The sequence below is a fragment of the Magnolia sinica genome, chromosome 5 (assembly GCF_029962835.1).
Source record: "Magnolia sinica isolate HGM2019 chromosome 5, MsV1, whole genome shotgun sequence".
NCBI classification, from domain to species: domain Eukaryota; kingdom Viridiplantae; phylum Streptophyta; class Magnoliopsida; order Magnoliales; family Magnoliaceae; genus Magnolia; species Magnolia sinica.
In genome coordinates this window covers 43,139,560-43,153,595 of record NC_080577.1, presented here as the reverse complement: position 1 = coordinate 43,153,595, position 14,036 = coordinate 43,139,560, and the positions used below count along the sequence as shown (strand labels likewise).

The following is a 14,036-nucleotide window of genomic DNA, read 5'->3' as shown; positions in this document are numbered from 1 at the left end:
CATAATATATAGTGGTAATGAAAGTATTCAAAGAAAGTGTTTAGTTGATAGGGATGATAAATCAACTTAAGCTTCAACAGGAAACCGTACTAGTAAATTATGACAACAGACACACAATAAATTTGGCGAAGAACTTGGTTTACCATTCTCGTACTAAACATATTAATGTTTATCATCATTTTATTCGACATGTGCTTAAGGAAGGTAAAGTGACTCTTAATAAGATCTACATAAGTGTGAATCTGACGAACATACTTATAAAGATAGTTCCTACAGAGAAGTTTAAGTATTGTGCGACTTCTTCAGGCTTGGCGAAGTTTTAACGAAGGCGAAATGTGCACGAGAAGCAACGACAATAGTTGAGCCATGATGAAGCAATTAGAGATGGAGCTTGGAGTTGTGGTTCGTGATAAATTGAAGACACGTTGAAGATTGTTATAAGTGTCTTAAATTTTTCTATAACTGGATCTATCGATGACATCAACAGACTACTTGATGCCATCGAGTAGCTGTCAATTCCATTGACAACCCACTCGATCCCATCGATAAAATCCCCCCTTTTTTTTTTTGCTCAATTGAGAGTTTTTTTTTTGTCCGAATCGATCTGATCGAATGTGGCTTCAATCCCAGCGATGGGACGTCGATAGCACTTATGATCGAAGCTCCCATCAACTGACTTGTACAATTTTGCAGAATTATAGTTTTTTTTTTTTTTTTTTCTATTTCATTTTTAATCCTTTTTTAAAGGTTTTGTAAACCGTGATTAGGTTATAGGGAAATGTGCTCAGGGTTCTTGGTGAGCAAAGGAAGTTGAAAGCTAGGTTTTTTGTTGTGTTTGGGGTGTATTCTCAAATCGATAAGCTCTTCCATATCTTGTAACATTGATTATCATCATGGATTTGATGTCGCTTTGTGTTGTGATTTTTTTCCACGAGTTTTTTCACGTAAAACCTTTTGTTCTCTGTGTGTTTGGTTAGTTTAGTCTCTTATTAATTGATTCTAACTCAGGTTACTTAAGCGCATGCCCCCAATAATGGATAAAACACATACATTACGGTGGACCTCAAAATCATTCCACTAATAGCTGTAGTGGTGGGGTCACCATGTAGTCCCTTTCCATCGGGTGCACACACTGTTTAGTTTAAATCTTGCGGCCAAATATATCACGCTACCGGATGCCCAAAGGCGAGCCGCATCATTGCTGAGAAATTTGTTTCCAACCATCACTTGTACACGTCACCAATGGAGAGGATTAAGTGCAGCCCCAGCCTCACTCGACACTTATTATTTCCTGTAGTGATGATGTCCACGTGAGATTTGAATCTGCTTCTTTTTTTTTTTTTTTTTTCTCTCTCATGTCTTAAAATGATGTAGAAAAATGAATAAGAGGTGATTATACTACACGTATATTAAGGTGGATTCGCTTCGATTGATTAGCCTACATGTGCCAGCTTGGCACCCTGAATCTTGGAATAGGGAATTTACTTAGTGACATGTTATGGCAAAAGCTCGTGGTGAAGGCGCATCAACCCAGTCGCAGTCATGGATGGGCCATTGCCTAAAACGAGGATAGATTGGACAGTCAATATTATTTGGGCATAATGGTCAAGAAAAGTTACCAGATGGTATTTTAAGCCACCCAGAGATGGCCATGGAAATATTTAGGTTTTGGGTATTTAGGTTTTGAGAATTGGCCCACTTAATAGATACACATTGTGTCTGACAGAGCAGGTAGCATTTAGTTCTGTCAGGCTGTGACATGACATTATTTCACTGGCCTATCAAATGCTTGTCACAGAGAGACCTACCAACTTTCGAAAGGTTGTTGGGCCCCTCTGATAGGCTGGGTTAACACTAAGTTCTGTCAGGCTAAAACGTGACACCAGACGTCTATCTAAGAGGGGCCCACCAATTTTCAAAAGGTTGTTTGGTCAAGGGCATCTTTACTGTGTTTGGCGGACCAATGAAATGATACTACATCACAGCCCAACAAAACTCTCGGTGTAAGTCGGCCTCCACATGTAAATGACACATTTAAGTAATAAAAAATAAACCATACAGATTTTGGATCCAATGTAGATCGATCACCTAGCTAACTGATCAGTTGACATCTAGTGAACATTTGAAATGAAACACAGCCAACGGTCTTAACTCAGAAAACAAGTGTCCATGCATATCGAAGGTTAGTACTGTCCAGCCGATGTGATTTTTGGAGCTATGACACACTTACAACAGGCCCTGCGATGTATGACACGTGCACATTCCACCGTGGAGGACCATCCCCGACGTTGAAGCCAACGATAAAGCCACGGGGTCTCAGCAAAACTTCCAGACAAAAAAGGTTTAGAAGCAGAATCGTAATTTTTGAGAGTTAGAGTGGCGGTTTGGACGCCTCACCCAGAAAAGCAACCTGGTCGTCTCGTACAAAAGCGCGGGGAAGGAATTTCGTCAACAGTCAAAATAGGGACCGCACAGTGCGTAAAACCTTTTACGGACTACGGGCATGTCCTGCAAAAAGCTACGCGATGACGAAAACACCCCTGCCCTTTGGTGATTTTTTTCCAAACAACCCAGATGCCCTCGGAAAGATCAGGCCCGCTGTCGGCAGACCGACAACACCACCACCCGGACTTCTGTCTCCTCTCTAACTTCTACAGCGACTGGTTGTTGAGCGCTCAGGAAAGGGACAAAAATTCTCTTAGTCTCGGAAAACGACCAAAAAAAAAAAAACGTCCCGAGTGACTCGAGGCTAGACCGAGTTAACCGAGTCATCATCCGAGTTTGTTTTAGAAGCTCATGACAACCCCCTTTCAACTGGAAGGGGCTCAGCAGTGATCGTTGGCATCTGCCAGAGTTAGCCGTAGATTCGAACTGGGTCTCCATTGCAGCTTGAGCAGACCACCCATCAGGGTGAGCGCTGCTGTCAGAGTCCACTCAACTTGGACTCAGCCATGTGATGCAGGTTCTTCCCTAACAAGTTCTAGGAAAAGATGGTTTGAGCACATAGCGTGCGCATCCGCTTCAGCGGGCAGGAATCATAACGTGAATTTCAAAATGGGCATCTGCAATTTCAGATTATAAAGTGCTTGCTAGATTCCAACGAACCATCTTTTCAAGGGAGAGGGAGATCTCATGTGTGTTCCAACTCTCCAAATTCAGCTTGGTTTATTTTTATTTTGAAGGATAAGCTCATCTTGATATTGAACTCAAGCCATGAGCTTTTGGCGGTTTAAATGAATTGGAGATATACAGTTGGTTTGAAGTTTTGGGGCAGGTCTACACAGACCACAGTTGGTTTGAACTCCAAGATCTGATCTAATTCAATGCAACAAGTCCACTCCCTACTCGGGTGAGTCACAACTCAATTCAAGACTGGATGAGTCAGTCCGCGTCACCGAGTCTTAACTATGACACAGCACTATGCAAAGCAATAAAAAATGAAACTAGAATGATTTTTTTTTTTTTCTTTTTTTCACTTTGATAGGTAATTGGGTCGAACAGGACAGTAAGCACAATCAAATCAAAGAACAAGTTCGGGCCCAATACTCACAAGAAATCATTATAGATTGAAAAGAAAGATTTTCAATGGGTTGGGAGAAAAAAACTACTCACTTTTCCACAAATCGGGAGTAAAATCTAGGTGGCCCTCTGAGTTGCTTGCTTGAATGCAACGGTGGGGGCTATTCTGCAGCTCCTTCTCTGGTGCTCCAGCACAAGTTCTCCTGCAAACCAATCCAGCTTCTCGTAGTTCGTCTGCTCCCCGATCCTCTTTCCCCCGAAGAGCACTGACTCCACGTTCTTCTGTTTCAGCATCTCCTCTGCCACACCTATCAGCATCTTCACGTTGCCCGGGCTCGGGTCGGAATCTGTGTTGGCTGAACAACGGCCAATATTGGAACCATTCACCTGTAATGTAGACAGAAGTCTTTGATGTGGAAATCCAAAAATATAATTCTAACCAAGCACTATCCTCATTGGGCATGCGTGGATGTGGTTTATGTTGTTGGGTAAATGCAACAAGGGATGTTAGAGAATGGAAACTGTAACAAATGACAAACAGAGCAACAAAGATTTTTCAACAGATTGATCAAACTGGTCAGCTTTTAATGGAAATTGTAATCAGCCTATGTAATAAACTATTTGATAGCACTTGATTGCAATCAACTTTATAGTCTATTACACTGCGTTTGCACCTACGGGAGTTTTATGCTCTCATTGCCGGTCCCCAACCATGATAAGGGAGGGGTTGAGTCAGGTTGGTAGCCGGTGTCAAAGATGTGCCATAACTTCCAACATAAACCTGAATGGCAGAAAAGGATTCATGTAGCCAACCCCAATTAGTTGGGATAAGGCTTAGATGATAATGATGATTATAGCAAACACAACATATGAAGAGGGAAATGTTAAATGTATGCACTTGGCTGCACCAAATATGATGAAATTTAATGCTTAATCAATCACATTTGGTGCAGCCAAACATGCCTCTAAGAAAAACCAATAAAATGTAACAAGGGATTCGTTCAACAAGTCTTAAATTTCATCATACCCTTGAACCAAAATAAATAAATAAAAATGTCTTCATCTCTGTTCAAATGCTATATGTATTTTAAATTTTGAACGGATCTGATTAAGGCATACAGAACTGCAATAAAAAGCATTTTATGCATACCGAACATAGTAAAATTTTGTTCAACGCGGTAACATAAACCCAGCTTTCCCCAATGAATGCATACCCTACTTCTCTTTTTATTTTGAAATTCCTTTTTGAGTTTTGACTGAAATTGCTTAGGCATGTTTGGACTGAATTAAAAGTTGAAAAAAAAGAAGGAAAATGAATTGTTTTTCCCTTATTAGAAGTTTACCCCTGTTTTCAAATGCGTGAAAGGGAATGAAATCTGTTTTCCATTCCTTCTTGCACCTCGGGTCTGATGTTTACCCCCATGAAAACTGTTTACCCTATTTGTGAACTTTATGAGTGTTGTTTACCCCTGTTTTTACACTTATTAACATATTCCACCCACTCACTTGTGGAATCCAAACAACTAAAGCGCCCCTGTTTCCAGTAGGGTTGTTGCTACAAAACTAACAAGTGAAAGGTATTTCCTTTTAACTGAGCTGACGTCAGTTTTACCTTGGCTTCTGTCATGATGTTTGTTTTCCTTTACCTTCTTTTCTTTTTCACCCAATCTGCCGTTGAGAACAAAGAACTGCTTTTTCCGATCTCCCTAGAAATGCTATACAACTGTCTTCACCATAGTGTGTGCCGTAAATTAAATCACAGCAGGCCATTCATTGTCTAATCGTGACCGTTCAATCGTGGTTGTTAAAAGGACTGCATTCCAAACTTAACCGGCAAAACAAGATTATTAAGATCATTCTACAGTGTGATTTAAAGGCTGTGTTCAGTCCACAGATAGAGAGTCTGAATTGGTGTATGTGGGTCGTGTGATAGCTGGAATGACAAATGAGTAATTATAAACACTGGCCAAACCACATCATAGCAACCCCCTCAGAGAGAAAGGCAAAAAAAAAAAAAAAAAAAAAAAAAAAAGGAAAAAAGAAAAAAGTGAGCACTGTTACTTTAGATCCACAGTGAGAAATTGTGGAGCCGAACTTGGGCACACACGTGTGCCAGATCTCGACCAGTCATTACATGGGATGGCCATGAATCATCCATTGCCCACAAATCAGGCCAATCCACTTATCAGGTGGGCCATAACATGAATGGAAAGTGAAATTTTCAGAAACAAGACCCCCCGTAGCCTATATATCAAAAGTAAATGCTGGTGATCACTGATCATCCTCATAAGTGGAGCGGCCTGGCATCTCAGACGTGTAAATGATCTGGATTTGGGACACGTCTTCCATGTTTGGCACATGCTGCATTTCGCCTCTTCAATCTACCCCCATGCAAATCGCTTCTTCATTATTATTATTATTTTTTAAAAAAAAGAGGCTGTGTTGGATGATTCACAGGCACTTAGAAATTCCAAACCTAGTACACGAGCAATTCAAATTAAAACCCCCAAGTCATGGAGCCCAATTTAGATGCAAACCAAAAACTACACTTATCCTCTTATCTTAAAGGATAGGTGGAAATTTACTTGGTGGTTAAAATTAAAAATATCCAACTGACCTATTTCCACAAACTAGTGTCCACGAATCAAAGCTTAGGATTGTTCAACTAATTTCATATTAGGAATGTAACTCAGCGACAGTGGGTTCCACAACCTGGTCTATTTAAGTAGAGTTAATGTCTGCCAGGTATCCAATTACCCCTCCTGTTATTTTCAGGAGACGGAGGCGAAGACTCTGCCCCCAATTGTTTTACTCAAATACTAGCAAGAATAGCAAACCTGACCCGTCTGGTTCACTGACCGAGCATTTTCATTTCACACCAGAGGCTGAAACAAAAACTGCGTTTCCCCAAAAACAAAAATAACACCCGGCCTTTATTTACCACGCCACTTCTGCAAATAAACAGCCGTCCTTAGAATAAAACAGTAACTTTCGAAAATAATCCTGTAGTTATCGCTTAGAGTTTTCGAAAGAACCTACTTATCCCGTGAAGCCCATTAACTGGAGTCAATTCCTCTTGAACGGCTCCAAATCACCCGTACATATGGCCCGATTAATGACTGACCGGGTACTTATGGCAATCTGCGGGCCTACTATATCACGCCTCATCTGGTGTTCTTAACCTCTTTTCTCTAGCTTTTTGACTTTCACGCGTAAAGGAGACCGCGGACCTCGTCACCATGCGCAGCCAAAGGGATTGGCTACTCCCCCTGCCCCCAGCCAATGGCTGGTGGTCGGTGTTCTGTGGGCCCCACCATGATGTATGTGTTTGATCCATGACGTCCATCTATTTCTATGGATCCTTTTACGGTATGAGACAAAAAATGAGATATATCGCAATCTCAAGTGGACCACATTACAGGAACAGTGTTGAATGAACGTTGACCATTAAAAACATTTTGGTGGCCATAAAAGTTTTGGATCAAGCTGATTTTTGTTTTTTCCCTTCATCTGGGTCTGTATGACCTAATCAACAGATTGGATGTCAAATAAACAGTACAGTGGGCCTTAGGAGGATTTTAAGGGTGCATATCCAATCACTATTGTTTTCCTGTGGTGTAGTCCACCTGAGATTTATATCCCTCTAAATTTTGGGCTAAAGCCCTCAAATGATATGTAAAAATGGATGAACGGAATAGATGAAACACATACATCATGGTGGGGCTCACAGAAAACCGACCACCAGCCACGGGGCTGGTGGCAGGGGGAGTAGCCAATCCGTTTCCGCGAAACGAGGGCAAAAATCTTGGGAATGCCGTTGGAAACGACACATGGATTACCGTTCCCGCGCCTCGTTGGAACGGCCTGCCAAATGGGTGAGGAGGGTTGATGCCGTTAAACAAGACGGCGCACCTGAGAGTTACGTGTACGTTTGCACGAGCAGTTCTAAAACGGAACCATCGTAAGAAACCTCGACGCCTAATTAGTGCTGATCCTGCGCGTCGCTGACTTTACCGCAACCAAGACCGTCCAAATCGTGGAACTCACGGCAATTAAACGATGATAGTTGTCAGATGGGCTCACGAATTTGGACCACCAACTATTTTAAATTCCATTAGACACTAATTGGATGGATACGATAGTACAAAGGTGGTATTTTCAGGTTGTGCTCTATCCAACGATTGTACCTACAATTTAGACGGATAGGAATTGACGTAAATGCCGCCACGTGTATGATGGATTATGCACCACAACTTAACAAAATGGTGGTTAACTCATACCGTACCCTGTCACTGAAGACCAACTGACAATGCCAGCGTACGCCAGTACCTGGACCCCCTTCCATGGTAAACGCCACCGAAGCAAGCCAGGTAATGAGCAGTGAAGGCGTAGGTTAACAGCGTGAATCGCCAGTGCGCAAGTTAGATTCCACCCGAACGAAAAAAAAAAAAACGGCAGCGGTAGGAAACGCATACCTGGATACGGACGTAATTGCTGCTCCGGCTCTGACCGAACGCCATGGCCACGGAATGGTCGACCAAGTCAGCGGCCCCATCTCCAGCAATCCTAGCCATTGGTTTGGCCCAGTCCTTCGCCTTCCATCCCTTCACCTGGTCGAACTCATAGCTACCCTCCATCATCCCCCCACCGCTGCCAAGCGACAGCACCATCAAATCCTCCACCCCTCGCACGAACGGGAACTCCTGCTTGTTGTGCAGCACGTGCGTGATGGCCGCCGCAGCCGGGTTGCTCATGGCCAGCCCGCCGTCCACCGCAACGCACCGAGTCGACCCGTCTACCGACCGCATCGCCACCGGTTCGAACATCCCCGGTTCGGCCGACGTCGCCCGGCACACCTCCCACAGCCTGAAATCGAAGCTGTCCGTCTCCAGAGCGTCCGCTCTCGAGAACAGGAACGGTGCTGCGCTCGAAAGATCATAGCATGGTATCAGAACCGGCTTCAACGTGTCTTTCAGCGTCAGATTCCGGTCGTTGTCCGTAAACGCCTCTTTCATCGCACGCTCCATTCCTGCAGTTCCTCCACCGCCACTGCCCTTGTGGAATCGCCGGAGAAAGCGACCGCCGCTGCTCCCGGACGGCGACCGGTAGAACCGCTTCCCCTGCTCCGCCAAGAACTTCCAGGTGTCCTCCGCGCGGAAAATCGGTCGGCTACCTCCGCCTTTCGTCGAGAACAGCATCGCCGTGAAAATCCCTCCAACGCCGGTCCCGGCCGCGACGTCGAAGTAATCGGCGATTCTCGCCTCCGGATCCCCGGATTTCGTCTTGAGAGCTTGCTCGAGGTAGGCTAGGGCTTTTCCAGCGACAATCCCTCGCATTCCCCCTCCGTCGATGCTGAGGATGCAGACCTTTCCCCTCTGGTTCTTGATCGAGGCGACGCTGCCAGTTTCAGCAGCTGCAGCTGGTGCGGCTGCCGGCGGCAGTGCTTCGTTACCAGCGGCGGTGGCGATCTGTTTGGGGATCCAGAGCTTCTGATCGTCGTAACCGAAGAGGAACTTGCTTTCGAGGATTGAGAAGATCTCGTAGCTGAGCTTGTCCGTATCGATGCTCGGCTCTTGCATCTCAGACGGATTACACGCCATTTCCAATAGCTTTTTAGAACAGAGCTCTTACTCGATCTGCTCTCTCCTTCATATGCTTCTGGTAGATTATATTAAAAAAAAAAACTTCAAAACCTCACCCTTCGAATTTCAACAGATTTGAGCTCCGAATTCCTCTTTCTTCTGCGATTTCAGCAGATTCGGTTGAAATTCGAGCAGATCTTCCTTCAAATTTCGATTCCTTGACGAACTCCAGCAGATTTTAGCTTCAAATCCGTCTCCAAGCGTTATCAAGATCGGGAAGGCCCAAAAGCCTCCTGTTTCCTTCCTCCGTTTCTCTGACGTAAAGCTCCAAAACGCCCTTCGACCACCTACTCTCTCCTTTCCTTTTCCTTCATATGCTCGCTCTTTCGTCACATCATCGTCCTGCAATTCCGCTGCCACAGAAAACTCGCTCCTCGACAATAAAAACACGAGCAACCTCCCTTCCTACCCTTTTTATCTTTCTTCCAATAGCTCTTTTTTACAGAGAGAGAGAAAGAGAGAGAGAGAGAGAGAGGCAAAGAGCTCAGAGGATTTCAGAGCATGTCTCTCTGCTTTAAAACCCCGAGATTTCCAGAGCTTCAGCCGTGTGAGGAATCATTTATCCTCTCCCCCTCTCTCCCCTCCTCTCTCCCTCTCTCTCTCTGAGGAGGGGTATGTCTAACCAGGGTTAGAGAGCATTGGTAACCGACGGTTGCTAGGTAAAAAACTCGGTCACACCGTCCAAACGAACGGTTGAGATTCTCCCTTAGTGCAGGAGGGTCATTCCGGGATCGACGGTAGAAATGCAAATTTCGTCTCCCGCGCTTGTCGTTTAACGTGTGGGGTCCAGAGGCTCCTTTTCTCCGCCGGTTAGGAAAGGCATCGCACTAATTATGAGTTTTTATCTACCCGAATTACCCCTTCGTCGGCGGAAATTGCGCTTGCGCCTCCTCGCCCGTTTTAGAGATGCACGTGCTGAGTCGGCTCAGGGACAAGTCATTGATGTGATGACTCGTTTTTTTAAGTGAAGGAGATGGGGACGTGGTTCGCTCATCCAAACCATTGATCTTATTGTCCTTACCATTCCAATTACAGTTCCCTGTCCGTTGCTCAGTGTACTTAACCAAAAAAAAAAAAAACAGCAAAATGGTGGAATATTTGATGGACAAGATCCTCTAAGTTGTAAGGGGGTGTTTAAAGCATGGGATTAGATGGGTTTAAGTGGAATGAAATTACCAAAATGTAATGATTACATAGGATTGTCGTCTAATCCCATGGCTTGGAGGCCATCCCACACTTCATGTCTAGGAATAGGATTGGCTATACTCACCTGTGCTCTATGAGCCTTACTGTTATTTATTTGTTTCATTCATGCCGTCTACCCATTCTTTCATGCCATTTTATGGTATGAGCCCAAAAATGAGTTTGATCCAAATCTCAGGTGGACCGTAAAGTTGGCCCTAGAAGCTTTTTAATAGTATAATTCAATCACTATTACTTTCCCATGATGTGGTCTGCTTGAGATTTATATCTACCTCATTTATGGGATCAAACTCTAAAATTATATTTCAAAATATATAGACAGTATGAATTACCTCGTGGTAGGATCCACTAGCTACACAGCCCAAAGTAAGATAGGAAAAATCCTGATGTCAACTCTTATCATAAGAAGGGGCTTCACAAGCCATATCTTATCTTATGTGAGTAGCGGTCGTTTCAATGATATACACAGGATCTTAAAACCCATTCCCACCGGATCCCAATTAAATCCATGCTCCAAACACCCCTAAGCGTTTATTGGCAAACCCATGCAACGGTCTGGATCAAAAACTATGTGTCCCAGATTTCAACGTGGCACATCAGTTCACGTTATGATTTATCTGCGACGGTATATTGGGAACATAAAAGCTGAAGCGACAAGTGTGAGATTGAAAAGCCGGACACGGCTTCGACCGGACGCGGATTGTGTCCTACCTCCGCCCGTCTCCTGCTGGAACGGACAGCAGCTTTGAGTGGCCTCCGTGATGTATGGGTACCATCCATACCGTCTATTTTTAAAAATCATTTTAAGATATAAAACCAAAAACGAAGCATATTCAAGGCTGAAGTGAACTACGCAATAGTGATTAAACTGTTACCGTTGAAAATTTCTTGAGGGGACAAGTTTTAGCTGGAGCCGATATCTGTGTTTTCTTTCCGTACAGATATATTTAACTTTATGGATATGTTAGATGGCGAATAAATATCTCAGTGGGCCTTACGAAAATTTCAACTGCCTTATTTTTTGGTTTATCCAGTAAAATGCTACGAGAAAATGGATGGACAATCTTGATAAGACCCATACATTGGGGTGGCCACTCAAAGCGGCGGTCCGTTCTCAGCTAGAGATTCCGCCGTGACCTTGCACGGTACCTTCCGATACTGGTCGGATCTGTGATCCGTGTGTTTTATCCGTGTTATCGATCCATTTATTGAACTTCATTTTTTAAGTTATGGACCGGCTGATAGAAATCTCAGGTTGACAACACTGCATGAACAGTGGTGATTGAATACCCACCATAAAATAAAATAAAACTTTCTAAGGTCCTATAATGCTTACCAACCATCCAACCTCTCGATTAGATCACACATATGGATAAAAGGAAAAAATAAAAAAATAAAAAAACGATCATCATTTTAATCCAAGACTTTTGTTGCTCATGATAAGTTTTTAACAGTGACCGTTCAATCAGCACCATTTCATGTGGTGTGATTCACCTTCGAATCGGAGCTGCCTTATTTTTAGATTAATCCCTAAAAAAAACAGCCGGTAAAAATGATGTACAGCATGCATTCAACGTAAACGGCCCATACCCTGGATCAGTACCGAACTTGGTAATGAAGGGTCCACTACCAAATCTGAGTCACGACATCCTTACCCTCGTCAGGTTGCGACCAATCGGAACATGCCACGTCCCAAAAATCTCATAGGTCCTGCACTGGCCACCTGACGACGAGACATGCCTTGAAATTAGGCCAGGGCATTTTCATAATGCCCCCACGTCGATGGTCCGGGTGGACACGAAGTCGTCCATTTTATTATTCACGGGCCATCTGATGACAGGGCAGATGGAATTGGGAAAGGATTGGCTACTCCCCCTGACAACAGCCAATGGTAGGTGGTCGGTGCTCTGTGGGCCCCACCATGATGTATGTGTTTCATCCATGCCGTCCTTCTATTTTTACAGAATATTTTACTGCATGAGACCAAAAATGAGATATATCCCAATCTCAAGTGTACCACATTACAGGAAAGAGTGTTGAATGAGCGTCAATCATTAAAAAAAATTTGGTGGCCATAAAAGTTTTGGATCAAGCTGATTTTTGTTTTTTTTCCCTTCATCTGGGCCTGTGTGACCAAATCAACAGATTGGATGTCAAATAAACAGTACAGTGGACCTTAGGAGGATTTTAATGGTGGATATCCAATCACTATTGTTTTCATGTGGTGTGGACTAACTGAGATTTATATACCTCTAATTTTTGGGATAGAGCTCAAAAATGATCTTTAAAAATGGATGAATGGAACGGATGAAACACATACATCATGGTAGGGCCCACAGAGCACCGACCATCAGCGACAGGGCTGGTGGCAGGGGGGAGTAGCCAATCCGTTTCCGATGGAATTTAGGCCAGTGCATTTTTTCTAGATGCACCTATTAATGAATGGTCCGGGTGGTCTGGACCTAGCCGCGGCCTAATCAAGGCAACTATCTAGATGTCCGGCCCACCTAGATACTCATAACAGTAGACCCCACCTTGGATCATTAATGATTTTAAGCATGTTAGCTTTGTCCGTCTAATTTTCCGTTCCACCGCTACGGAATCATATGCCTTCACAAGGACGGCTGTAAATATCGAGGAAAAACCCAAAGATATCACAGACGTGCCGTCGTTGCACACGTTTGCCAAAGTAATGCGGGATTGAATGGGTGATTAGCGGTACACGTTTGATGTGGACCCATGGGAACACGGCGCTATCGTTGCACGTGTGTGGTAGATCTCAGCGGATCTCAACCACATCCCGATTGTATATTTGTATGGCGCATCACGGGTTGTTGATGCCATTGTGTTGTACCGTCTGAGAAATTGATATGAAAAGTACACGTTTTATGATAAGAAAAAGACACTGTGTGCCAAAAATCTTATCAAATCATAGCTGACAGATTAATAAGACTGGGAGCGATTCAGATAAATTCGAAGGCAGACTAAGCCGCCAATAATCATTTAAGAAGTTGAACAAGCAGTCGATAATCATACATGAGTCAAATTAAGCAGCCGAGTGTCATTTATGAGGTCGATCAAGCAGCCAAGTGTTATTCAAGATATTGATCGGGCGACCGATTAAAATGCGGTCGAATCAGCAAGGAGTCCTGAAGCCATTATTAGGACAGGTAGTAAGTTTAGAAAAAATAAATTCTGAAGGTCATGTAGTACTGAAATGGTTACCACAATTATTAGAACGTGGGAAGTATCAAAAATACCAATAGCAACCGTCAGAACATAAGAAGTATCGAGATGGCTAAATTAAGCTATAAATTGTAAAGGAATTAGCAGGAAAATTTATCTCATACCAACCTAATTAAACTAAAAAATATCTTTCAATTTTCCTTTAAATTTTTTGTCATTTACATTCCTTAATGTAATCACTTTACCTTTTTCTACAAGTCAATTACATTTCCTAGTGTAATCACTTTACCTTTTTCTACAAGTCAATTACATTTCCTAGTGTAATCCTTTACTTTTTCGTTTGTTGGTTACATTCCATAGTGTAATCAAGTGACTAATGATCTTAGCTATAATTTGAGTCTAGGCTCATATACTAGATTCAGTTCTTGTAACGCCCCGATTTTGGAAACCCGAGTATATGACTCGTTTTTCAAAAACCCGAGTGTT

At 43.3% G+C, this 14,036-nt stretch overlaps 1 protein-coding gene across 1 annotated transcript; it reads right to left on the bottom strand.

Moving 5' to 3' along the window:
• Positions 1-3,433: 3,433 nt before the first annotated feature.
• On the bottom strand, positions 3,434-9,859 carry LOC131245984 (patatin-like protein 6). Its single transcript, XM_058245820.1, has 2 exons — positions 7,995-9,859; positions 3,434-3,906 (listed from the first exon to the last, which is right to left on the bottom strand). The coding sequence occupies exons 1-2, from the start codon at positions 9,117-9,119 to the stop codon at positions 3,637-3,639; spliced, it is 1,395 nt and encodes a 464-aa protein (XP_058101803.1). The 5' UTR covers positions 9,120-9,859; the 3' UTR covers positions 3,434-3,636.
• Between the last annotated feature and the right edge of the window lie 4,177 nt (positions 9,860-14,036).